We start from the raw sequence: 23500 nt of genomic DNA, 5'->3' as shown, positions 1-23500 counted from the left end.
TTTCTGCTGCTCCAGAGAAGGACATGGAGCAATGGATTCAAACTACAAGAAAGAAGATTCCACCTAAACATTAGGAGGAACTTCCTGACAGTAAGAGCTGTTCGGCAGTGGAATTTGCTGCCAAGGAGTGTGGTGGAGTCTCCTTCTTTGGCGGTCTTTAAGCGGAGGCTTGACAGCCATCTGTCGGGAATGCTTTGATGGTGTTTCCTGCTTGGCAGGGGGTTGGACTGGATGGCCCTTGTGGTCTCTTCCAACTCTATGATTCTATGATTCTTTGTGCCACTAAAAGGCACTGTGCCCCCATATGTGTAAGATTTATAAGCCACTGACAATGTTTATCCTGCGTGGTTTATTTCAGTTATGTCCACAAATGCAAAACAATAAATAACAAGTAGTATTTTGAAACCTTACAAAGTGTCATGAGCACATGAAGTTCCACATCACATCACTTTTAAAATACACACACACACACATATATATATATACAAATAGGTGACTTTACGTTGCTAGCAAACAGACAACAATGCCAACTTAGAAGCCCAGGGTGATAATATATAGCAGAAACAGATGTCATGCCACCATTCAAAGTGTGCACTGGCCATTGTGAACATTTTATCCTAAAATAGATCTCTCTTTCCCACATTTAACAAAATAACAGGTTAAGGAAAATATATATTCATTTCTAGTTCTCCTTGCAACATTGGATAAAAGCACGGCGGCAAAAAATTAGTCCAACTACTTTGGAACATGCTATGAGAAAAGTTAGGCTATTTTGCAGTTTGGTCCATGGGGCATTAAAGATGGGATAGTTTCACCTTCCAGAGACATAACATTTGCCAACCCTGGAAAAACAGGCTCGTGCCAATCAAGCACGCAACTCACACAAAATGGCACCCGTGGTCCAATGTCATCCCAGCTGAGCTTCCGGTGAGATGATGTTAGGCTGCTTTTCCCATGAAGTGTTTTTTTATATAGGCCCAGGCCTGGCCCAGGATGCAGGCCTGAGGAATCACACAACTCCTCCCCAAGCTAGCGAGCCCCACTTGGGCTGTGGGTCCTTGCCTTCTCTCCCTCCAAACTGACAGCTGTTAGTTCTGGAATCCTGAGATCAGGGGTGGTATGTCCCAGTTTGCCACTTGAGGCAAAACAGGAAGTGCTACCCTGCTCTGCCACACCACAACAGCACCATCTCCAGTCGGACACTCACCACCACTTAGCCACCTGCCGGTGGCACTGCAGCTCTACCATCATCTGTGTCACCTCTGCCGCTTGTGGAGACACACTGCTGGCACTGGTCCCTGAAAGAGCTTGCAAGATCTCTCCCAAATCTCAAGAGACATTTTACTCTCCTAGACATCTTGCAAGACTTTGGTAAGATCTCGCAAGCTCTTGAAGGAAATCACAGCTCTGTTTACCTGTAAGCATATAAAATAGTGCATCTTGTTTTGTTCATTAAATTACTTGTGGCATTCAACACTTTGGGAGAGGACTTCTCTCCTTTTTCCCTTTAAAAATGAGGGTTTATGCTTCACGCTCAGCAGGAAGGTCCATTTAAAATGAAATATTTGTTTTGCTTCTGCTTTTTTGTGTTCTCGGGTGTCAAAGTTAGCCTCCTGGCCCTACTCCTCCAGTATCAATCCCTGGTTGGGCTTTCATTGACCATAAGCAATATCCCAAGTAAAGGTAAAGGTAAAGGACCCCTGGACAGTTAAGTCCAGTCAAAGGCGACTATGAGGTTGCGGCGCTCATCTCACTTTCAGGTCGAGGGAGCCAGTATTTGTCCACAGACAGTTTTCCGGGTCATGTGGCCAGCATGACTAAACCGATACTGGCACAGAGGACCGTGACGAGTGTCAGAGCGCACAGAAATGCCGTTTACCTTCCCACCACAGCGGTACCTATTTATCTACTTACACTGGCATGCTTTCGAACTGCTAGGTTGACAGGAGCTGGGACAGAGCAACAGGAGCTCACCCCAAAGCTAGGTGGTAACATTCCCTGGAGAGAAATGGCTCATCTTGCCCATCTTTGGGGTTTTACTTTGGCTTTGGTCTTTCGCTCAAGGGGTGAGTTGTTCTTCTTAAAGGTTCACCTATCCTGTTTGAAGGAAAATATTTGTTTCATGTGAAAATCTCTGTAAGGGACGCAGGCCTGGCCACGATGCAGTCTGCCCTGCAAAGTGATAATTGTTGCATATCAATGTAATCAAGGCCTCTCCCCAATGTGCTTAAATACAACTTGCTACAAAACAGACATTTGAAAAATGAGAAAAACTTCCATGGAAATTTCTATAAAGAAACAGAGTGGACACAGCAATAAGCCCTGAGGATAACTTTGGAAGATTTCTGCCCCATCCTCTGGGAGATCCAGTAATCACTTGCAATTACTGACAAGCCCATCTTTATTGCCACGAGGGCATACTATTGCATCAGAAAAATAATAAGGTTCAGTTCAATGGATTCTAAATGAAGCATGGGTGCTTAAGACTGTGATACAGTATAAATATTTAGTGCTGGCAGCTAATGGGAGGTTATTTCTGCATATTTGGAAAATAAATAAAAAATTGGTCATCTTGCAAAAAAAAAAAACCTCAAGCTGCTAAAGTTTGTGCCTTTAGATTCCCATCTCAGCAGTTCTGGATTTAATTTACAGTACAATGCAAATGTAAATGCTAACTGTTTTTTATCAACCATGTTTTACTAACAATTTAAGTTCATCTTTTTGTAAAAACTCTTTAAATCTTCCTTTTTCTCTTTCCCCACTACTCTCCTTCTTCTAAGAGTGTGTTAAAGGGTCTTCTGCAAAATAAATGGGGGAGATTAATTATTTCCATATAATTATCATCTCTGTCAAAGGATTGCAGTCAGAGAACCAGGACTATCTTTACAATATGAATGGTGCCCTCTAGTGGTGAGAACTGTTCCCTGTCCCTCCCTCCCAAATCCAAACATAAGTTAGTGGGCATTATGAGCAATATTCTATATATGCACAGCACTGCCACACACACACACAAAATCCTGTGATCAGTTTAAGTTCTACTTGCATAACTTAATCTGCACAAATATCAATGGCATGCTCTACCCTTGGATGCAGCATCCTTTTGGGGGAAATTTGGCAAGGCTTTAAGAGGTTTCACAAGGAAATGGGATTTCACAAGGAAAACGAGGTCTCTATTGTGAGGGCTAGAAGGATACATGCAGGAATAAGGAGACAGGATCTGCATGCAGTGTAGGTCTTGCAGTTCCCTGGAATCCCCCGTAAGGCACGTTTTCAACCCTAGCTGTGAAGATCAGATGCTCCCTTTGTTTCAAAATAAAGATGGGAGGTGCAAATTCTGTGCCACAATGAGAAAACGCATGCCTTATGACTGCATGGGTCTCTAGGCACAAATCAGGATTCAAAGAGCACAAAGCTAGCTTCGCCAGCTAGATCTGACATGGGGAAGGAAGGCAGTGTGCATGTGTGTCTATGCACAAGAGAGTGTGTCAATTTAAGGCAGTGGTCACCAACTAAAAAAAAAACCAATTAGCATATAGGGACTTTTGAACAAGTGTTGTGGACACTCTCTGGTCACGTCTCTCCCCCCTTCCCCTAGATCAGCTCCAAAGACAGAAAGAGAGGATGCACACAGGATCTGGGAAAAGTCAGGTCCGGTGGAACTGTAAAGCACATACAGGTGAAACTCGGAAAATTAGAATATCGTCGAAAAGTGCATTGATTTCAGTAATGCAACTTATTATTTTTATTATTATTATTATTTTGACAAATGCTTTCTTTTGGAAATTCCACAGGAATAAAACAAATGGTTACAATCATACAAAAAACAAACATCGCTCTGACATTTGATTAATGACATTCCATTTATAATTGACCCACCTAACGACAAATAATTACAATGGAAACCAATCAAGGCTTGACATACCTTGCTTTGCATGTCACGCATCTATCTCATACATTGATTTCACCTTTTAAGTTGCATTACTGAAATAAATGCACTTTTCGGCGATATTCTAATTTTCCGAGTTTCACCTGTGGAGATGAAGGAGGAAGTGGGAAAGAGCGTCACTCTTCCAACTTCCTTTCCCCCCCTGCTCAATGTGTTTTCAAGGGAGAAAAAAGTAACCACCTTCACCAGCTAGTGGGGCTCAGAAGCATAGCTGCCAAGTTTTCCCTTTTCTCGCGAGGAAGCCTATTCAGCATAAGGGAAAATCCCTGTAAAAAAGGGATAACTTGGCAGCTATGCTCAGAAGCTTCATGGGCACAATTAAAAAGAACAAGGGCACTGAAACCCCTGATGTAAAGTCATCCTAAAACCTGCATAGGAAAATGAGCTCAAAGGTGATTTTTAAAAAGACACACACAAACACAAGTATGTTGTGGAGCAGTTGTTACAACGCCCTAGAAAAGGATCGTTATCATCACCACCATCAGCTGCTATTGCAGGACAGATAAAAGCTGAAACCCACAGACATACCCTGCCAAACGTCCACATGACATGAAAAAAATGCAAGATGGCTGGTCTAAAATTGCCAAAAGCTTGCTTTCTATGGCAAGTGAAGGCAAAGGTCAGTCTGGAAAAGAGCTCTAGGGGAGAGAGAAGGGAGGGGGCGGAACCTTAACCAGAAAGGGGTCCAGAAAGGGGTCTGCAACTTTTTCAGGCCTAGGGGCACGTTTGGAAATCTAAGGAATAGGTGTGGGCACCACAAAGCGCCCAATCTGCAGAAGAAAAACTGGTGGTGCTCAGACATCTCCCCCAAAGCAACAGGGAAAGCATCTAAACAATGTTCCCTGCCCACCCTTAAAAAAAAAAACCACAGGTGAAAAAACAGGCACCCTCAAGGAAGTAACTTCCCCCAAAGTCCTCATTTTTAAACAAAAATTAAGAGGGTCAAGAATGCTAGAATGCTTGACAGGTGTTGGGGAGCGGAGTGTCATCTGAGGGTTCTGAGATACCTGTGGGTGCTCTGCTGGGGGACCCCAGCTGAAAAAGGAAAGGAGATTTTCCTGGTTTCTTTCATCCATTCTTTTGCTTCAGAGTCCAAGAGGCAGTTATGTGACAAGCCTCCTCATGCATCGGTTATTATCCAAAATGAAAGATAGATGAAAAGGGGAGTGAATCTCTGTGGCTGAAGGCAGGTGTGGGGTGGGGGTTCAGCAGGTCAGGTGGTCCCTTTTTTCTGACACTTTCCCCACAGATTCCCCTGAGGGCAGCAGAGGCTGAGGGCGACGTCCAGCATGCATCACCCTCAGAGAAGAACCACTGACATCTATCCTCCACTATGACTGGGCTGTGATCATCTCACTGCCAGGTTCCCTAGCAGCCATACACGAAGCAGTAACTTGTTTGGGGGAATTTAAGGGTGAGCGACGGAAACCAGACACAAAGAGTTAGCATCCTGTTGCAGACATTTGGCGGCTGGATTTGCACTCTAGCCTGGACAGCATGTTTCCAAACAGCAGGGATGCCAACAGGTAAGAGGTACAGTGCTTCCTTTAGAAAGGAAACCTGAACTGTCTCCAACACCTGGACTAATAATAGGCTGAGAGTTACTTTGGCTCCGCATAGAATTGCTTCTGCAAAATCTGACGAAGTGTGCATGCACACGAAAGCTCATACCAAAATAAAAACTTAGTTGGTCTTTAAGGTGCTACTGAAGGAATTTTTTTTATTTTGTTAAGACTGAGTGCTATTGCCTCTGTCTTTCTGTAAGGCTGCTAGAAGGAGCTACCTATGGAACAGCACTTCTGTGTCTTTTGTGTAAAATGGTTATAGAGGACGCTATTCACTACGTTACTCAGCATCCTCTAGACCAGGGGTGTCCAGGTCTATCCCCGGGTGATAGCGGTCGATCACTAGCTCATTTCTGTTTTCTTGAGAAGAGTAGCTGTAAAATGAATGTTCCCAGCCCGGCCCCCTCGCCGTTTCTTTCAGTCGTGCAGGATCGCTAAACCGGAATTCGGAGTTAGCGCTGCCCAGATTTTCTTAGGGTGAGCATTTATTGGCGTTTCCGTCTTAAAATAATCACCTCCACTTTGCGCCCCCCCAATAATCTCCACAACACCGACCTTGCCCCCTAAGTAAAGCTCAACAACTATGGCTGAACCCCTAAAAAAAAGGTCAACAACTTTGACCTGAACCCCCAAAATGGGTTAAATCACTGCCACTTTTTTGTTCTGGGAGTAGATCGCAGTCTCTTGGGAGTTGGACGTCCCTGCTCTACACAAATATCCTCATGTAAAATACCTGTCTGAGTTTAGCCACAATATTATTATTATTTTACATCACGTGAGTTTGAGTGCTTTTCGCTGTGGGACAAGGAAAATCGGCCAGTGTGGCAAAGCAGTTAGAGCTGAGTTTCCCAAACTTGGGTCTCCAGCTGTTTCTTGACTACCATCAACCCCGACCACTGGTCCTGTTAGCTAAGAACGATGGAAGTTGTAGTCCAAAAACAGCTGGAGACCCAAATTTGGGAAACCCTGGGTTAAAGTGTCAGACTACGACCTAGGAGACCAGGGTTCAAATGCTCACTTGGCCATAAAGCTCACTGGGTGACACTGGGCCAGTCACTGCCCCTCGGCCAAACCTACCTCACAGGGTTGTTGTGGGGATTCAAGGAGATTGGAAAGGACTGTGTACATATATGTCACACTGAGCTCCTTGGAGGAAAAGGTGGGATCTGACGCAATCAATCAATCAAATTCTGTTACCTTGTGTGCGTCTCTATTTGCATTGGCTGCTAGGAAATTCGGAGCCAACTATGCGGCTCGTCTCTGAAAGTCTCTAGTATGGCTTATATAGGAACAAATAAAATGTTTAGTATTACTGATAAGCAATTTTAAGGCTACTGATTTCAATGGGTCTACTCTAAGTATGACTTAGCTGGACATCACCCTGAGATACAGTGCCCCAATTGCGTTAATCCAATGGCTTAAGAGTGTCAGTATCAGGGCACAATCCTTGCCTGTCTGACCGCAGTCCGTGATCTTCCACATCCGGCAACTAAAACGAGCCAGCTTGAGGGCACGGGATTAAAAAGCTGATCAAGCACACAGTCAAAATTCCCGTTTGGGAACGCGACCCTCACAGAGGCATCTCCGAGGAATGTTGGGAGTGAACAGGACAACAGGTGTTGGGAGTCAGGCCTGGAAAAGCTTCTGGCAGGAATCAGCGGTAGTGACAAGGTACAAAGATTCGGGGTTTCCCGACCACGAAGGATCCGTGGGCCATCTCATTCCAGGGCCCACTCGGCCAGCCACTGCTCACATTTCCCTCGCTGCTCCTGCTCCAACTCCTCCACCTCAGGGCTCTTGGCTTCCAGCGGGGCCTCAGGGCTTGGGCTCCCAAGCAGATCCCCCTGCCTGCCTTCACCCTCCAGGACGCTCTGGTCTTTCAGTTCTTGGATCAGCTCCTCCAGCTGGTGCGTGGCACGCCGAGGGGCCCAGTTGCTGTCCAAGGTGGGGACGAAAGGGTCGGGCGCCATCACCTCTATAAGCTCCTTGCTGGTCGGGATGCGCAAGTAGTAAGCGTGGAGCATCATCCGGTAAGGGCCGCTGTCCTTCTTGAAACTGTAGGTGAAATCGCCCACCACTGGGTGCCCGATGGCGCTGCAGTGGACACGGAGCTGGTGGGTTCTTCCTGAGGAGGGGCAGAAAGGACAATTCCATCCGTTTATGTTTGTTTTTTAGGACAGAGAGACCGTTTCGCCTATCAGCCCACCCTCCTCCAAGGACAGGGAGACATAGGTCGCTTCCATGAGACACGGGAAATGTTTCAGCCAATTCTGGCGGTGGTGTTTCACCAACAAACCCTTCACATTAGGAAGCTGCCTTATACTGAGTCAGACCAATCCGTCCATGCTCAGTATTCCCTGCACGGACTGGCAGCAGCTTCTGAAAACTATACAGTTTTAGACAGGCCTGTGTAACATGAATTCTCTTTTTTTTAAACCAATCAGTACTTATTGATGTCTTAACAAAGCTTTTCTGCTGTTTTTATTCTAAGAAGTTGTACTCCGCCTTGAATTTTCTTTTCTAAAAGTGCAGAAACATGTATTATACCAAAACACTTTTGGCCTTTAGCTTAAAAATGTATACAGTGGTACCGCTGGTTAAGAACTTAATTCATTCCGGAGGTCCGTTCTTAACCTGAAACAGTTCTTAACCTGAAGCACCACTTTAGCTAATGGGGCCTCCCGCTGCTGCCGCGCTGCCGTAGCACGATTTCTGTTCTCATCCTGAAGCAAAGTTCTTAACGCGAGGTACTATTTCTGGGTTAGCGGAGTCTGTAACCTGAAGCGTTTGTAACCTGAAGCATTTGTAACCTGAGGTACCACTGTAAATTACTTCCTTTCGTCTTCCAGACTGCTGTTTCTGCACCTTGCCTATTATTGTGTATTTTTTCTCTATGATCAACAAAACAGTACAAGGACTAAGTTCACATTCAAGATTTGTTATGCATGCCAAATTTGTTATTATACATTTCTCGTCTGTATGAAAAAACTTCAATAAAAATCAATTAGTAAACCTCTCTGAGGCACAGAAGATTGGAGAACTGGCTTTGCTGAACTGGCTTGACTTGACAGCCTGGAAACAGAAGCACACATTGCATTGTGGGAAAGGTGATTCCCGAGCCAGTGCAACGAAGGAGGAGGAGTCCTTTTACCTGTGAGGGGCTGCAGAAGCACTTTCGTCGCTGGATCACCACTGTAAAGGCCATGTTCAAGTACTGTTAGCTCCGACTGGCAAGGTTTGGGGTTTTCACAACCTGTTAGGAATGTTGGAATTGACGTTTTAAAAACAAACTCAATTTTCAAAACATCTGCAAAGCTCAAAGTTTTCTGATGATGCAATGCCTCAGTGCTACAAGGAAAATGACAAAGGGAGCATGAAAGGGGGGTGGCAGCCCTACCCTGCGTCCCTTCAATGCACATCATGTGTGTCAAGCCTTCTGTCGTGTTCTTCCCGATGGCGTAGTGGATCGTCATCCTCGCCTCTTGGATGTGGCCCCTCACCTGCCAAGCAGAGGATGCATTTTGTCACAACACCTGAGTCTTAACATGAAAAAAAAAAACCAGCCTCAGTTTCCCAACTGTAAAATGGGAACAGGTTGATATCACCTGCAAAGCCATATAGCTGCAGAACGACTGTACAGGGACATCTTAACTTCCCTTACTTTAAATCAGGGTTGGGGAACCTAGGGCCCTCCAGGTGTCGCTGGACTACAAAGCGTGTCATCATCCCTCGAAAGCAAATCCAGCTGCCATCATCCCTCGCCACTGGCAAGTTCCCCCCACCCTCATCCTCGCTTCAGACACTTACTTGAAGCACAGGTGAAACTCGGCAAATTAGAATATCATCGAAAAGTGCAATTATTTCAGTAAGGCAACTTAAAAGGTGAAACCAATATATTACATGCAAAGCAAGATATGTCAAGCCTTTATTTGTTGTAATTGTAATTGTTTGTCATTAGGTGGGTCAACTATAAATGGAATGTAATTAATGAAATGTAATAGCGGTGTTTATTTTTGTATTATTTTTGTATTGTTGTTTTATTTTTGTATTATTAGTGTTGTATTATTGTTTTGTTTATTTTTGTATTATTGTAACTATTTGTTTTATTACTGTTTTATTACTGTGGAATTTCCAAAAGAAAGCATTTGTAAAAATTAAAATAAAAAATAATACGTTGCATTACTGAAATAAATGCACTTTTCGATGATATTCTAATTTTCCGAGTTTCAGCTGTATCTCCATGGGGGGGGGGGGAATAGGGTGTCTCCTAACAAATCTCGAGATGCTTAACAAGCTACATGTCCCAGAATTCTTTGGGGTGAGCCATGACTGTTTCATAAGTGCATTATGGTTCCTCTAAACCAGTCTTCCTCAACCTGGTGCCTCCCAGATATTTGGACTACAACTCCCAGCAGCCCTGTTGGGAGTTGTAGTCCAGGGACATCCAACTCCCAAGAGACTGCGATCTGCTCTGGGGGGGGGGGGACTGGCAGTGATCTACCCATTTGGGGGTGAGTTGAGAGTTGCTGAGCTTTTTTTAGGGGAGCAGGTCAAAGTTGTTGAGCTTTTGGACACCCCTGTTGTAGTCCATACAGAGATGGGGGAGAAATTTGTCCAGTGTGCATTTCAATGTTAATCCATTTGCAACTCCCAGACCAGAACATGAACATGCAGCTGCCTTTTGGAATTTGCACTTTTGCTAATTCTGTAAAGCAGTTCTGCAAGCCAAAAAGAAAAAGAAAAAGGCTATCAGGGAATCGTATGCACAAAAATGTGTACGTTAACTTGCTTGCAAATATGTGTTTTACTGGGAGGGGGGGAATCACACTGTGGTGATTGATGCGTGTAACGTTTTCAGGATGGCTTGTTTAAAAAGAAGGTTGCAAACTGATGCAGAAATGGGGCAAACGGAACATGGGACTGCGAAAGTGAGAAGTGCCAAAACTGACAGACTTGCCCAGCTCTTCAGTCCCAAAATCAAGAGGGCACCAGACTCGTGGCTTTGAAGGAGATGTAACACTGCTGGGGGAAGGCACATCTTTTTCCTTTGAAGATCCATGCTCTCAGCAAATAAGTCTCTCTTTTTTGCATTCCAGACTGCGCAGATCAGCATGGTTTCCCCCTGACCAGGCTGTGTTAAGCTCTTTCCCATCCACAAAAGCTGAGAGACACATAATCCGCTTGGTCTGGGAGGATTTCATCTCCGGCAGATTAGCTCTGCTTCCTGAACGGATTCAGCATCTGCAGAGTCTTTCCGTCACCCTTTTTGTCTCTCACCATCCAGGAAGGCCGTTTAACAAAAAACCACATCAAGCTTTGGTCCCATCCACATCATACACTTAAAAGCACATTTAAACACACATGGAAGGCACCTAGCTTTCCCTGTGCCCCAAAGAATCTTGTGAAATGTAATTTGCTGAGGGTGCTCGGAATTGAGACTCTTTGAGGGGTAAACTACAGCTCCCAGAATTCTTTGAGGGGAAGCCATGTGCTTTAAATGTACAGCATGCGTACAGGCCTGTCCTAATTTCAGGTGTGCAGAATTCCGCTCGGAATCCCAGGTGTGAGTCACAGGTTATCTGATGTGGGGGAGTAAGCAGGGGAGGTCAAATATGCCACAGGGGCTGCTGGAGGGGTAGGAAAATAGCACACATAATGTGCTTCCATATGCTCTGCACTATGGCTTTTTCATCCTGTGGCTATATCATGCATCTATGCCAGTTGTTTAACATAGCCAGAGACAGGCATGGCACAATGGTGAGAGCCGATGGTGGCAGTAGGTGCAGTGAACTCACTTCATGACCTAAGACACCTCAATTTCTCTGCACCCTTTTATGCAATATGGAGATAATAATTCCTTCCTACTTTACAGGATAGTTATTAAAGGTAAAGGTAAAGGGACCCCTGACCATTAGGTCCAGTCGTGACCGACTCTGGGGTTGCGGCGCTCATCTCGCGTTATTGTGGCCGAGGGAGCCGGCGTACAGCTTCCAGGTCATGTGGCCAGCATGACTAAGCCGCTTCTGGCGAACCGGAGTAGCGCACGGAAACGACGTTTACCTTCCCACCATAGCAATACCTATTTATCTACTTGCACTTTGACGTGCTTTCGAACTGGTAGGTTGGCAGGAGCTGGGACCGAGCAACGGGAGCTCACCCCATCGCAGGGATTCAAACCGCCGACCTTCTGATTGGCAAGCCCTAAGCTCTGTGGTTTAACCCACAGCGCCACAAAAAACGTATTATACATTATATAAATGCTGTTATCGGTAATAATAATGTATTATATTAACATTATTCCAGCTAACGAAAATCCCAGGAAGTTTCTTGGGACAGGGAGAGGCAGGGAATAGAAAGCTTTAGATCAGCAGTGGGGAACAGGATCCGAGGATAGGGACAGAAAAAAGCATCACGGACTGTATTATTTTCTTTAGGGAAGTGGTAATGCGCCTCTGAAAGATGTTGGGTACTCAACCCAGAAATACAAAATTACCTAGGTGACGAACAGCCTCAAAATTGGCTGCTTTATATATACATATATATTTAATCCCTAAGTCCTCTTTGTCCTCTTTGACATGCAAGTGTTCTCTCTTCCAAGCTGCGACCAGTTGCAAAACCAACCTCATTTCCTGCCAATCTGCTACTCACTTCTACTTACTGCCTTTTTTAATCTTTCCCTTTTAAAGAAGTAATGTTTAAGTCACAGGCGGCTGGTCACCAGGCACCCATCCTACAGATGGCCGGCTCGCCTTGCCTCGCGTGTCAGTGGGACACCCAAAAGGGATCAAGATAAATATATGAATGCCAGCTGACGTCTGACGCCCTACTGGCTTTCCGGATCTGTTTCAATTGTGGTGGCCAGAAACACAAGCCGTTTTTGTGGCTGGGGGAAAAAATATAAATGTTAAAACTGCTGATTGAAAATTGTTTCCACCTGTGGAAAAGTGTGGATTCGGCACATGAAAGTGACGTTGTGTGGAGGATGGGTGAACTGTAGCAGATCCTGTAGATCATCTTTTAGTGTAGCAGCACCCATACTTTGGAACAGCAGATTCTCTGTCTCCGCTATCCTAGAGCCCAAACCAGCAAGAAAGAGGAGGTTTTTTTAGGTGCTAAGAAGTCTTCTCATGCTTTGGGCTTACCAGAGCCAATCAGAGTGAAAGAAGGCAAGTCAGCCACTAAGGATTGACTCCGAGGGTAACTCTGGAGAAGGTGCACAGGAAGAGTTGTTCAAGATGCTCCAAACACCAGTCCTGAAAGACCTACATTGGCTCCCAGTATGTTTCCGAGCACAATTCCGAGCACAAGTGTTGGTGCTGACCTTTAAAGCCCTAAACGGCCTTGGTCCAGTATACTTGAAGGAGCGTCTCCACCCCCATCGTCCAGACCGGACACTGAGGTCCAGCGCCAAGGGTTTTCTGGTGGCTCCCTTGCTGCGAGAAGCCAAGTTGCAGGGAACCAGGCAGAGGGCCTTCTCGGTAGTGGCGCCTGCCCTGTGGAACGCCCTTCCATCAGATGTCAAGGAAATAAACAACTATCTGACTTTTTTGAAGACATCTGAAGGCAGCCCTGTTGAGGGAAGTTTTTAATGCGTGATGTTTTATTGTGTTTTTAATATTCTGTCGGGAGCCGCCCAGAGTGGCTGAGGAAACCCAGCCAGATGGACAGGGTATAAATAATAAATTATTATTAAATTATTGTTGTTATTCAGGAGAACGGTGTGCAAATTCTGTTACGTACAATGGAACTTCAAGGAAGACACAACTTAAATCACTCTGGAAGACTATATTGGAGCACTCCAAATCATTTGCCTCTATATGTGTGCAGAGAATAGTAACCTAGCTGGAAGGCAGTGTATCCTTAATTTTTATTGAATATTTCTAAGATTACTGCATAATCATTGAAGTGTATGACCCATACCTGCCAAGTTCCGGCCTGAGAAATAAGAGACTGGACCGGAAGTAGCAGACCGGAAGTAGTGCTGCCGCCATTTTGGAACTGGGCGGAGCATGCTCAGAAGCGACATTTGATGCTGCTCTGCCCTGTTCCAAAATGGCCACCACACCAGAAGTCGCGCTGCAGCCATTTTGGAACTGGGCAAAGCAGCATCAAAAGTCGCTTCTGAGCATGCTCCGCCCAGTTCCAAAATGGCCACCGCGCCAGAATAAGCCAGGGGAAAACAAAAAAAATCCGTTTTTTCGGCTGGGGACAGGCGGAAAAACGGGGGTTTCCCAGGGAATACGGGAGACTTGGCAGCTATGGTATGACCGTCATGAAGGGGCCCTGCACTTCTGAATTTGCAGAGCAGCAATATCGATGGGGGGGGGCACAGAGTCAGCCAGCCCTGGCCTTCACCATTCATAAAGTGCAGCATCCAGAATGGGACACAGCCTTCCATCTGATTCATAGCTAGAAGGGAACCTGACAAACATGGTGGCTCACCAGTGCAAGGTAGGCCTTGGTCACCATCCGTTCCTTGAAGCATTTGTAGGCACTTCCAGCAGCTGCCTTGTTGAGTGCCACACAAAGGGCCCCGCTGGTGGAGAAATCCAGCTGGTGGCAAAACCTGGAAGATCACAAGATTTATCTATTATTAACAGCCTGAAAGGTTCAGTCTGCCATCTTGATTCAAAATGGCTTCCAACAGTATCCAAGTACAGTATAAACAAAAAGATTATCCCTGACCTCATTGATTTGGTTACAATGTCTTAATAGATACAGTATATAAATAATAGCAAACAAACAAACAACTTTTCAAAATACTGTAGCAGAAGTTAAAAAAAAATCCAAACAAAGGTTCTGTGAACTTTGGAAAATCTGGCCTTGACCTCAAATCACTTAAACAAAAAAACCTTCCTTATTTACACTAAAATGCACTTTGCACTTGTCATCTTGGGTTTTCCACAAAATTTAGAATTGAAATTAGGCTTGCATAGAATGATTTGAATCTGGGAGTCACCAGTTTGCATTGCTCTGGAGAGCAATCTAATGTAACATGTTTATTTTAATTGCACTTAGTAAGCAAAGCAAAAAAACGCTGAAAACTGACAGGCTTGCCTAGTATAGTTTTTGCAATCAGCATCCATCTATTGCTCTGGAAAATTTCCAACCCACATTACTATCGCCATCACATTAGCCATATAATACCTGTCACGGTGGCCGGAGTGGACTACTTCAGAGTAACGACGCCACGCAGCTCTGCATTTTATTCTTTTATTGGTGCTGCGTATTTACAGTGCTCAAGTCATTGCTATTTACACGGAGTGATGTGGTCAGTCGGTTTCAGAACCTCCTAATGGCTTTTGGCGCGTCTTTCTCCAACACAAAAGCTTTGGCAGACCCATCCTCTTGCCCCTCCTCTTCCTGCGTAATTCTGGAGTTGGGGGGATGGGTCTTCCCCCCTTGCTTGCCCCTTCCTGTCCCACCTGGGACCCTGGCTCCTCTACCTTGCCTGAGCCTCGGACACGACTTCCTGCTTCCCCACTGGAATCGGAACTCTCCCTGCTTTCCCCTTTGCTCGGGGACGGGCTTGAACTCAGGAGGGGAGGGACTTCGCGATATCCCCTGTCCCTCACATCCACCCCCCTCCCAAGCTCTCCTTCACCCCTCCCCAGGCCCCCCCCATGTGTCGGTGACGACTGGAAGCCTAAGAACTCAGTGCTCTCCGAGCCCGTTGGTGTGAATACCTCCCCCAGTCCTGCGAGCCCCCCCCTTCCGCCTGGGCGGACGGGAATCCCAAAAAGTCCGTGGCGTCAGAGCTGGTGGGGGTAAAAACGTTCTGCCAATCTGCTCCTTCCTCTGACTGGGTGGATCTCGGTGACACCCATACCTCATCCTCTGGTTCCTCAAACTCCGCTTCCCAGCGCCATGGTGAGCTGCTCTCCCGTGCCTCCTCCTCCTCCCCCTCCCTTTCCATGTGCCAGGGCTTGGGTCTGTGGGGAAAGAGGGCGTGAAATTCTTCCACCAAGAATTCCTCCTGTATCTGAGTGGCTGGGACCCATTCATTCTGGGACGGTGGAGCATCCTCCCATGCCATGAGGTACTCCAGTCCCCCCACCCCCCACCTTGAATCCAGGATGGCCGTGGCCTCATTGAGTTGCTCCCTGCCTTCCCTCTCCCCCCCTCCCTCGGGGGTTTGTTCGCTGTCTCGGAGCCTGCTGCTTTCCCTGTACGGCGACAGCAGCGATCTATGAAACACTGGATGCACCCTCATGTCCTCTGGCAGTGCCAGCCTGTATGCCACCGGGTTTACCTGTTGCGTGACCGTGAAGGGGCCCAGCCTTTTGGGTGCCAGCTTTTTGCACCTCCCTCTGGTGGGAAGGCCCTCCGAGGACAACCACACCTTGTCCCCCACCCTGATGACCTCCCCTAGTCGCCTGTGGCGATCTGCCCCCTTTTTGTACGCTTCCTTGGCCCTCTCCAAGTGTTCTCTGAGCTGCTGGTGCACCGTCTCCAGTTCCTCTGCCCAATCCTCAGCCTGTGGGCCCTCCTCCTCCTCCTCCCCCTCCCTCTCTGGGAAAGATCTGAGGTCGCGCCCGTAATTGGCCTTAAAGGGCGACACCCCTGTGGAGACGTGCACTGCATTGTTGTAGGCAAATTCTGCTAGTGGCAGGCGATCCACCCAGTCCGTTTGCCTCTGGCTGACGTAGCATCTCAGGTACTGCTGCAGAATGGCGTTGACCCTCTCCGCTTGTCCGTTGGTCTGCGGGTGTCTAGCCGTCGACAAGCTGACCTCCACCTGCAGGAGGTTCATGAGCCGCCGCCAGAACCTGGAAACAAATTGGCGGCCACGATCCGAAATAACCCTTAAAGGTAATCCATGCAGTCTGAAAACGTGATCAACAAACAGTTTGGCTGTCTCTTCTGCAGAGACTGCCCTGGCACACGGTATAAAGTGGCACATTTTGGACATGAGGTCCACCACCACCAACACTGCGGTCTTACCCCGGGAAGAAGGCAGATCTGTGATGAAGTCCATGGACAGCACTTCCCACGGCCTGTGTGGCGTGGCTAAGGGCTCCAGCAACCCTGGTGGCGCTGCTCTGACCACCTTTGCCCGCTGGCAGGTGTCACAGCCCCGTACATAGTCTCGAACATCTTCCCTCACCCCTGGCCACCAGAAGTGTCTCATGACTAGGTGAGTGGTCTTGTCCCTTCCAAAATGCCCCGCCGTTGGGTTGTCGTGCATCTGTTTGAGGACCGTACGTCTGAGCTGGGTGGTGGGCAGGTACAGTGCCCCCTTGTAGAAAAGCAGCCCTCTGCGTTCTGCAAAGTCTTTTGCCTGCTCCCTCCCCCCTCTCAGTTCTCTGAAGATGCGGTTGGCAAAGTCATCCGCTGCCGTCAGTGCTGTGAGTTCTGCCTCGCTCACCACTGCTGCTCCGCAGGACCATGCCGACGGGGGGAAAATGTGCCTTGGGGCTGGTGGCTCCTCCTCCTCCATGTACTCTGGCTTGCGGGAGAGGGCATCCGCCCTGACGTTCTGCTCTCCCGGGATGTAGTGTATGGAGAAGTTGAAGTTCGAGAAGAACTCTGCCCACCGTATCTGCCGCTGGTTGAGCACCCTGGCAGTTCTCCAGAACTCCAGGTTCTTGTGGTCTGTGCACACCTGGATGGGGTGCTTGGCGCCCACCAGGAAGTGTCTCCAATGTTTGAACGCAGCGTGGATCGCAAGAAGTTCTTTGTCAAACACGGTGTAGTTGCGCTCGGGCTGTGTCAACTTCCTGGAGAAGAAGGCACAGGGTCTCCACTCCCTGTTGGTGTCCAGTTGCAACAAAATGGCGCCCACAGCTTTCTCAGAAGCATCTGTCTCAATGCGTAGGGGCGCGTCCTGGACCACGTGGAACAGGTTCTGGTCCGAGGCGAACACCCTCTTGAGGCTTTCGAACGCTGCTTGCGCCTCTGGTGTCCACCTGAACTTCTGCTTGCCTCTCAGGCAGTCAGTGATGGGAGCCGTAACGCGAGAGAAGTTCTTGATGAACTTCCTGTAGAAGTTGGCGAAGCCTAGTAGGCGTTGGGCATCTTTGCGCGTCCTGGGGCTGTGCCAGTCCAGGATGGCCTGCACCTTGTCCTTGTCCATCGCCAGCCCCTTGTCTGACAGCTTGTAGCCCAGGAAGTCCACCTCCTTGGTGTGAAACTTGCACTTCTCCAGCTTCACATACAGGTGGTTCTCCTTCAGGCGCTGCAACACTTCCCTGACATCTTTCACATGCTGCACTGGGTCATTGGAATAGATAAGGATGTCATCCAGAAAGACCAGGCAGTTCTTGAAGAGGAGGGACCCCAGGACGTGTTGCATGAAGGCCTGGAAGCATGCTGAGCCCCCTTGCAAACCGAAGGGCATCACCAGATATTCAAAAGAGCCGAGAGGCGTGAACATCGTGGTCTTCCACTCATCGCCTTCCCGGATCCTGATCAAGTTGTACGCCCCCCTCAGGTCTAGCTTGGTGAAAATCTTGCCCCTGCGTGCTGCTGTCAGGAGATCATCCACTCTGGGCATGGGGAAAGCCACTGGCTCTGTCACCGAATTCAGCCGTCTAAAATCCACCACCAGGCGGCGCTGTTGCGTGTCTTTCTTGTCCACCCAGAAGACCGGGCTGCCCCCTGCTGCCTTGCTTTCTCTGATGAACCCCCGCTTGAGGTTCTTGTCGATGAAAGCGCGCAGATCCTCCAGTTCCTGGTCTGACATGGCGTACAGCTTGGCTGGGGGTATAGTTGCCCCTGGCACCAGGTTGATCTGGCAGTCAAAAGGCCTGTGTGGGGGTAGGTGGTCGGACTCCGCTTCGCTGAAGACCTCCTGCAGGTCCCAGTACGGCTTGGGTATCGCCTCACCCCCTTTGACGTGCATGGTGGCCACCGTGGCTATCGGAGGCCCCTCCCCTGGTTGGTGCTGCATGCAATGTTCCAGGCAAAAGTCCGATCCAAAAGTGATGCATCTCTGGTGCCAACTGATGGAGGGGTCGTGGCGCGCCAGCCAGCTCATGCCCAAGACGATGGGGGGGTCTGAGATGGTGGTGACGTTGAATGCCAGTGTCTCTGAGTGCCTTCCCACCGTCATTCTCATGGGGGGGGGTTGATGAGTGATGGCCCCCCCCAGCAGCTCTCTGCCGTCAATGGTTGCCACGTGAAGGGGAAAATCCAGCTGCAGAAGCTGGATCTGGTGCTCTTCTGCAAAGTTTCTCGAGAAGAAGTTCGCTGAGGCACCACTGTCAATTAAGGCAAGGACCGTCAGGGGATAGCCATTAGGGAGCGTTAGCGTGACTTCTAGAACCACTCCTGCTCTGGGAGGGGTGGGCTGGCTCTGCTCCTCTCTGTGCGGGTGGGTGGGCTGGGGCTGTTGTCTGCTGACTGTGCCTGGCTGCTGCCCCTTGTCTCCTGCAGCCAGGCTTTCCCGTTTCCCTGCTGTGGTGCTGCGTCAGTGGGGGAGGGCACCACCGTTCCCGCCCTTCCTTGCCACTCCCTGCGATGTGGGCAGTCTCTGACGAGATGCTGGGGGGAGTTGCAGAGAAAGCAATTCCCGCCCTTTCCCTCCTTGCGTCTTGGCGCCGCTGGGGTTTGAAAAGCCCGCGCGCGCGCGCTATCAATCTGCATGGGTTCCTGGTCCTGGCTGGCCCCAGGCGTGGCTTGAAAGGGTTGTTGGGGGAGTGGTTTCTCCTGCGACCGTGGGAACCAAGCCCGCTTTGCGCGCGTTGCTTGTTTGTCGCTCCACCGGGATTCCTGTCTCACCCCCACCGCCAGAGCCGCTTTGCTCAGCTGATCCATATCACTGGGCTTTGGACCTCTCGAGAGCTCATCCTTCACCTCCTCATGCAACCCCAAGTAGAACGCCGCTTGCATTGGGGGGGACCCCAGTTCCCACCCCAATCTGTGCACCAGCATGGTGAATTTCGCCCAATACGCGCGAACTGTCATATTTCCTTGGCGTAAATTATGAAGTTCCTCCTTAGTCTGGTCCATATGACTATCGGACGAATACATCGTTTTCAAACCTTCTAGAAATAGTTTGACATTCTTCATGCAAGGATTCCTTGTTGCAATTAACGGTCTTAGCCACTCCCTGGCTGCCCCGGTAAGGTGCTCCACAATAAACGCTACTCTGTGCTCATCATCAGGGAACTCATCGTGGTGCAGCTCAAGAGCATACACAATCTCAGTCTCAAAGCCTTGAAATTCCTTCGGGTCTCCATTGAACTTGCTAACTAGGGTCCCAGCTCTCCTTCCTGGCAGCACTTGGACTTGGGGTGCCCCTCCCGCCTTGTTTTTCTCTGCATCCAGCTTGTTTTGGAGGTCTACCGCCACCGCCCTTAATTGCTGCTCTTTTTCCTGAAGCTCTCTCACCTGTTCCGCAAGTTGTAGCCGGTCGTCCTGGACCTTCTTAGTCTCCTCTTTAGCTGCCTTCAATTCTCCCTGCGCCTGCAGCGACAGCTGCTGCAGTTCTAGCTGGGCTTGCTCCGCGATCTGCCGCCACTTCTCCGCCTCTGACACGCTCATCCCGGCAACTCCAAAGTAGCCCAAAAATGATTAGGAGGTTGCTGTCACGGTGGCCGGAGTGGACTACTTCAGAGTAACGACGCCACGCAGCTCTGCATTTTATTCTTTTATTGGTGCTGCGTATTTACAGTGCTCAAGTCATTGCTATTTACACGGAGTGATGTGGTCAGTCGGTTTCAGAACCTCCTAATGGCTTTTGGCGCGTCTTTCTCCAACACAAAAGCTTTGGCAGACCCATCCTCTTGCCCCTCCTCTTCCTGCGTAATTCTGGAGTTGGGGGGATGGGTCTTCCCCCCTTGCTTGCCCCTTCCTGTCCCACCTGGGACCCTGGCTCCTCTACCTTGCCTGAGCCTCGGACACGACTTCCTGCTTCCCCACTGGAATCGGAACTCTCCCTGCTTTCCCCTTTGCTCGGGGACGGGCTTGAACTCAGGAGGGGAGGGACTTCGCGATATCCCCTGTCCCTCACAATACCCATTTTACAGAGAAGGTCTGTGCCTGGGTGCTAAGAGGTCGTTGCCTGTAGTTTATGAGCTATTTTTCAGCAATTGCAAGGGTCCATACATTTTTGTGCCATAATGCTTGTAAAGTTTCCCATTTCTGTGCTATATAACCTGGCAGCTGCTAATAACCAAGTTCATAAATTGTTTGAATAAAATTGTTACCCCACACATTAAGTAAACAGAGCCCCTTCTTACAAACTACTCACCGGAATCCATAGTATGTGTCTGGGTCCGCAAGCTCAGGGAACCGATATTTCAGCTGGCTCTGCAGCGTGAGCTTTTCATACCACATTTTGCTGTCAATGCGGACATCCCAGTGTTTGTTAACCACAATGAAGTCCGCACTTTGGTACAGAATGGACAAGTTATCGATGCTCACAGGCTCCATAGTGATGGTCCCTTAAAAGAGGGAGAGAAAGAGAGGTGGGCGTTTCTAATCCATAATGTATTGTTCCCTTCTGACCTAGATTCGGGACGTTGTTGTTATTCTGTCAGAGCCGCAAATCACTCTGTGCATGCTCAATCAACACTGGTGGTTGATGCATTATTGGACGCTTGCTAAAAGCAGGGTTGAGAACGAAATTGCAATAAATCAATCTGTTAATTGTATCAAATGCTGAAAAGTTTAAAAGGTAGGGCGGAGATGCCTGCTTTTTCATAAAGGATCCTGGATATGCCAGAGGACCACTTGCCTAGACTCTGCCTGGAGGAACAATGGAAGAAGGGCGGTTGGGCCAAGTTAGCACAAGACCTGCCAGCCTCAAAAAACCTGACAAATTGAAATATTTTTTTTAAAAAAATAGAATACATCACACAATAGCAAGAAAAATTCCAACCAGGTGAGCTGTGAGCCTGCACAGTCTGTTGCGCAGATGCTCAATGTGGATAGGCAGCTCTGAGGCCCCTCTTGCTCTAGGTATGTGTTTTAAGCTATATGAAAACAGCTGCTTATTGTTGGATAGTTATCTTTTTTTAATTAAGGGATCACAATTTTGCATCCGCAGGAGAATACAATAGTACCCTCCCCAGTAGTCATTCCAGAAAGCAGCAAATATGTATCTATCTATTCATTAAAATTCATATACTGCTTGATTGTAAAACAAACAAACACCAAAGTGGTTTCCAAAAAGAATAGAATAATGAAATTATCAGTGAAAGCAGTTGATAACTATTTAAAACCTTATTATTATTTTTAAATCAACGACAAGTTGAGAACCAGATTAAAACATGCCAATGTTCTACATGTCTGAGTGGGCTTACCTAAACAAAATATTTTAAGCAGGCGCCAAAAAGAGTCTGGTGATGTCAATACATAGTGAGTTCAAAAGTATGGGCGATGCCATACTAAAAGATTGATTTAGTCAATCAATCAATCAATCATTTATTGTTTTTGACTTAAAGCCACTACAAATTCAGTTACAAATCCAGCAAGTCAATTAAAACCTTTTAAAAGAAATCCAGAGATATACATCCATTAACAATAAGTCAAATTAATGAATCAGTTGCACAGTCAGCATTGTCTTTTATATAGTTAGCACGAATGTTTTTAGCGGCTTTTGCAAAAAAGGCTGTTTTATATGTGACAAGCAGATCACAGTCAGATAATGTAGCTAACATATTTTCACTTCAGGGTTCTGTCCCTGTAGCAGTGCCAGCATCTGTTCCAAAAAATCTCTTTCTGAGGTTTTGATAACAATGGAGTATATAATGGGGGGGGGGTCCTTCTGCCTCACCTACCCCACAAATACAAAGTCTTAAATGCCTTGGAACATTTCTGTATCTTCCATCTAGGACTGACGTAGGCATTGTTTGAAAACGGAGAGCTGTAAATGCAGTTCTCGGAGGCAAAGGTAAGTGACTGCAAGAATTGAGCTCTGGTGTGGTGAGATTTCAGCAAATAGTCCCTACCAATGGGAGAATTTTGAGATATGGATTAGAGATAAATTTTGTTCGTTATCCTGTTTATAAATCCAATCCCTGAGCAGACTTCTAACTCCAGGGAATAGGAGACTATCTGTTGTGCATGTAGAAATTATTATTTTGTAAAATAGATGTGGTGATGTACAAAGGCTTCCGACTGGGGCATCCACTTGGCTACTACAAGAACTGGATGCTGAACTAGATGTGCCAGTGGCCTGATCCAGCAAGCTCTTATGTTCTTAAATGGCTGCCCTATTTGACTCTTGACAAAACCCGCAGACAGGAGAGTCTGGAAAGAGAGGGAGGGAGCCCCGAGCCCCCAGATCTTGCCTTTATTATTATTATTACGCTCGGTTTACGTTTTATTTTAACAGACGAGACTTGCCCTAAACCCGCTTTGAGACAGATGAGGTTGGATGGCTGTCAAGCAAGAGAAGCGCCTCACTTCGAGGCGCGCTCCTTTGAGGTAGAGGCTGCTCACCCCTTCCCCACCGCCATCGTCGGCTACCAGATCCTTTGGATAAAGGGACAGAAAACAACATGCAACCTTCCCACCCCAAAGACGCCCACGCTGCACTGGGAAGCTTGCAAAATTGCTGCGCCTCCAGCGCCCTTCGTATGCATCCCGTGCATGCAGACATGCAGACGCGCGTGCACACGCATCCCTGCCGGCCCCGCTCCGCAAGGAGTGCGCCGAGCCGGGCGGATCGATCGACCGACCTGCAACTTTGCGCAAGGCGCTAGCAGAGGGTTGGCGCGCCATGCAAAGGCGCGCGCGACGGCGCTACATTGTAGCCAGCAGGCCCGGGCAGTGCAGCAGCAGCGGCGGAGCAGCGCGTGGAGGGGACCCGCCAGCCAATCAGCGCCTTCCGCCGCACGGAACGTTCACCCGGAAATGAAACAGCGCGCGCGCTGGTTTGCAAAAAGGAAAAGTCAGCTGGGCTGTTGCAGGTACTGTTTGCAGTTGCAAAGCGGGTTTGCTTTTTGCTTTGGGGTTGCTTTTTGTTGTATACCACCAGAGTTTGTGGAACTGAGCTTTTAAAATAAATATATTCCTTTTCCTTTTTTTTTTTGGCCGC

The 23500-nt window shown here is 47.9% G+C and overlaps 2 protein-coding genes across 5 annotated transcripts in view; one reads left to right on the top strand and one right to left on the bottom strand.

Moving 5' to 3' along the window:
* Window positions 1–340: 340 nt before the first annotated feature.
* On the bottom strand, window positions 341–23303 carry RPUSD1 (RNA pseudouridine synthase domain containing 1). The gene is made up of 6 exons (XM_035132222.2): window positions 23142–23303; window positions 20708–20900; window positions 13954–14077; window positions 8909–9011; window positions 8663–8764; window positions 341–7636 (listed from the first exon to the last, which is right to left on the bottom strand). Exons 1-6 carry the CDS (start codon window positions 23182–23184, stop codon window positions 7230–7232), a joined length of 972 nt encoding a protein of 323 aa, XP_034988113.1. The 5' UTR covers window positions 23185–23303; the 3' UTR covers window positions 341–7229.
* CHTF18 (chromosome transmission fidelity factor 18) overlaps window positions 23301–23500 on the top strand; it is a 39336-nt gene continuing 39136 nt past the window's right edge. Inside the window, exon 1 of one of the 4 annotated variants that reach the window (XM_035131915.2) lies at window positions 23301–23372. The gene's annotated coding sequence lies outside the window, so the exon portion shown is untranslated. The remainder of the gene's footprint in view (window positions 23373–23500) is intronic. The other 3 variants (XM_035131917.2, XM_060282989.1, XM_035131916.2) reach the window with 3 other exon arrangements.

The sequence above is a fragment of the Zootoca vivipara genome, chromosome 14 (genome assembly GCF_963506605.1).
Source record: "Zootoca vivipara chromosome 14, rZooViv1.1, whole genome shotgun sequence".
NCBI classification, from domain to species: domain Eukaryota; kingdom Metazoa; phylum Chordata; class Lepidosauria; order Squamata; family Lacertidae; genus Zootoca; species Zootoca vivipara.
This window is presented reverse-complemented; position numbering and strand designations above follow the sequence as displayed.

Coding starts and splice junctions, on each gene's coding strand:
- RPUSD1 (XM_035132222.2), bottom strand. CDS start 23,184: ATGGCGCGCCAACCCTCTGCTAGCGCCTTGCGCAAAGTTGCAG. Junction 9,012..13,953: donor CCAAGGCCTACCTTGCACTG/GTGAGCCACCAT, acceptor TCTGCTTGGCAG/GTGAGGGGCCACATCCAAGA. Junction 8,765..8,908: donor GTGCATTGAAGGGACGCAGG/GTAGGGCTGCCA, acceptor CATTCCTAACAG/GTTGTGAAAACCCCAAACCT.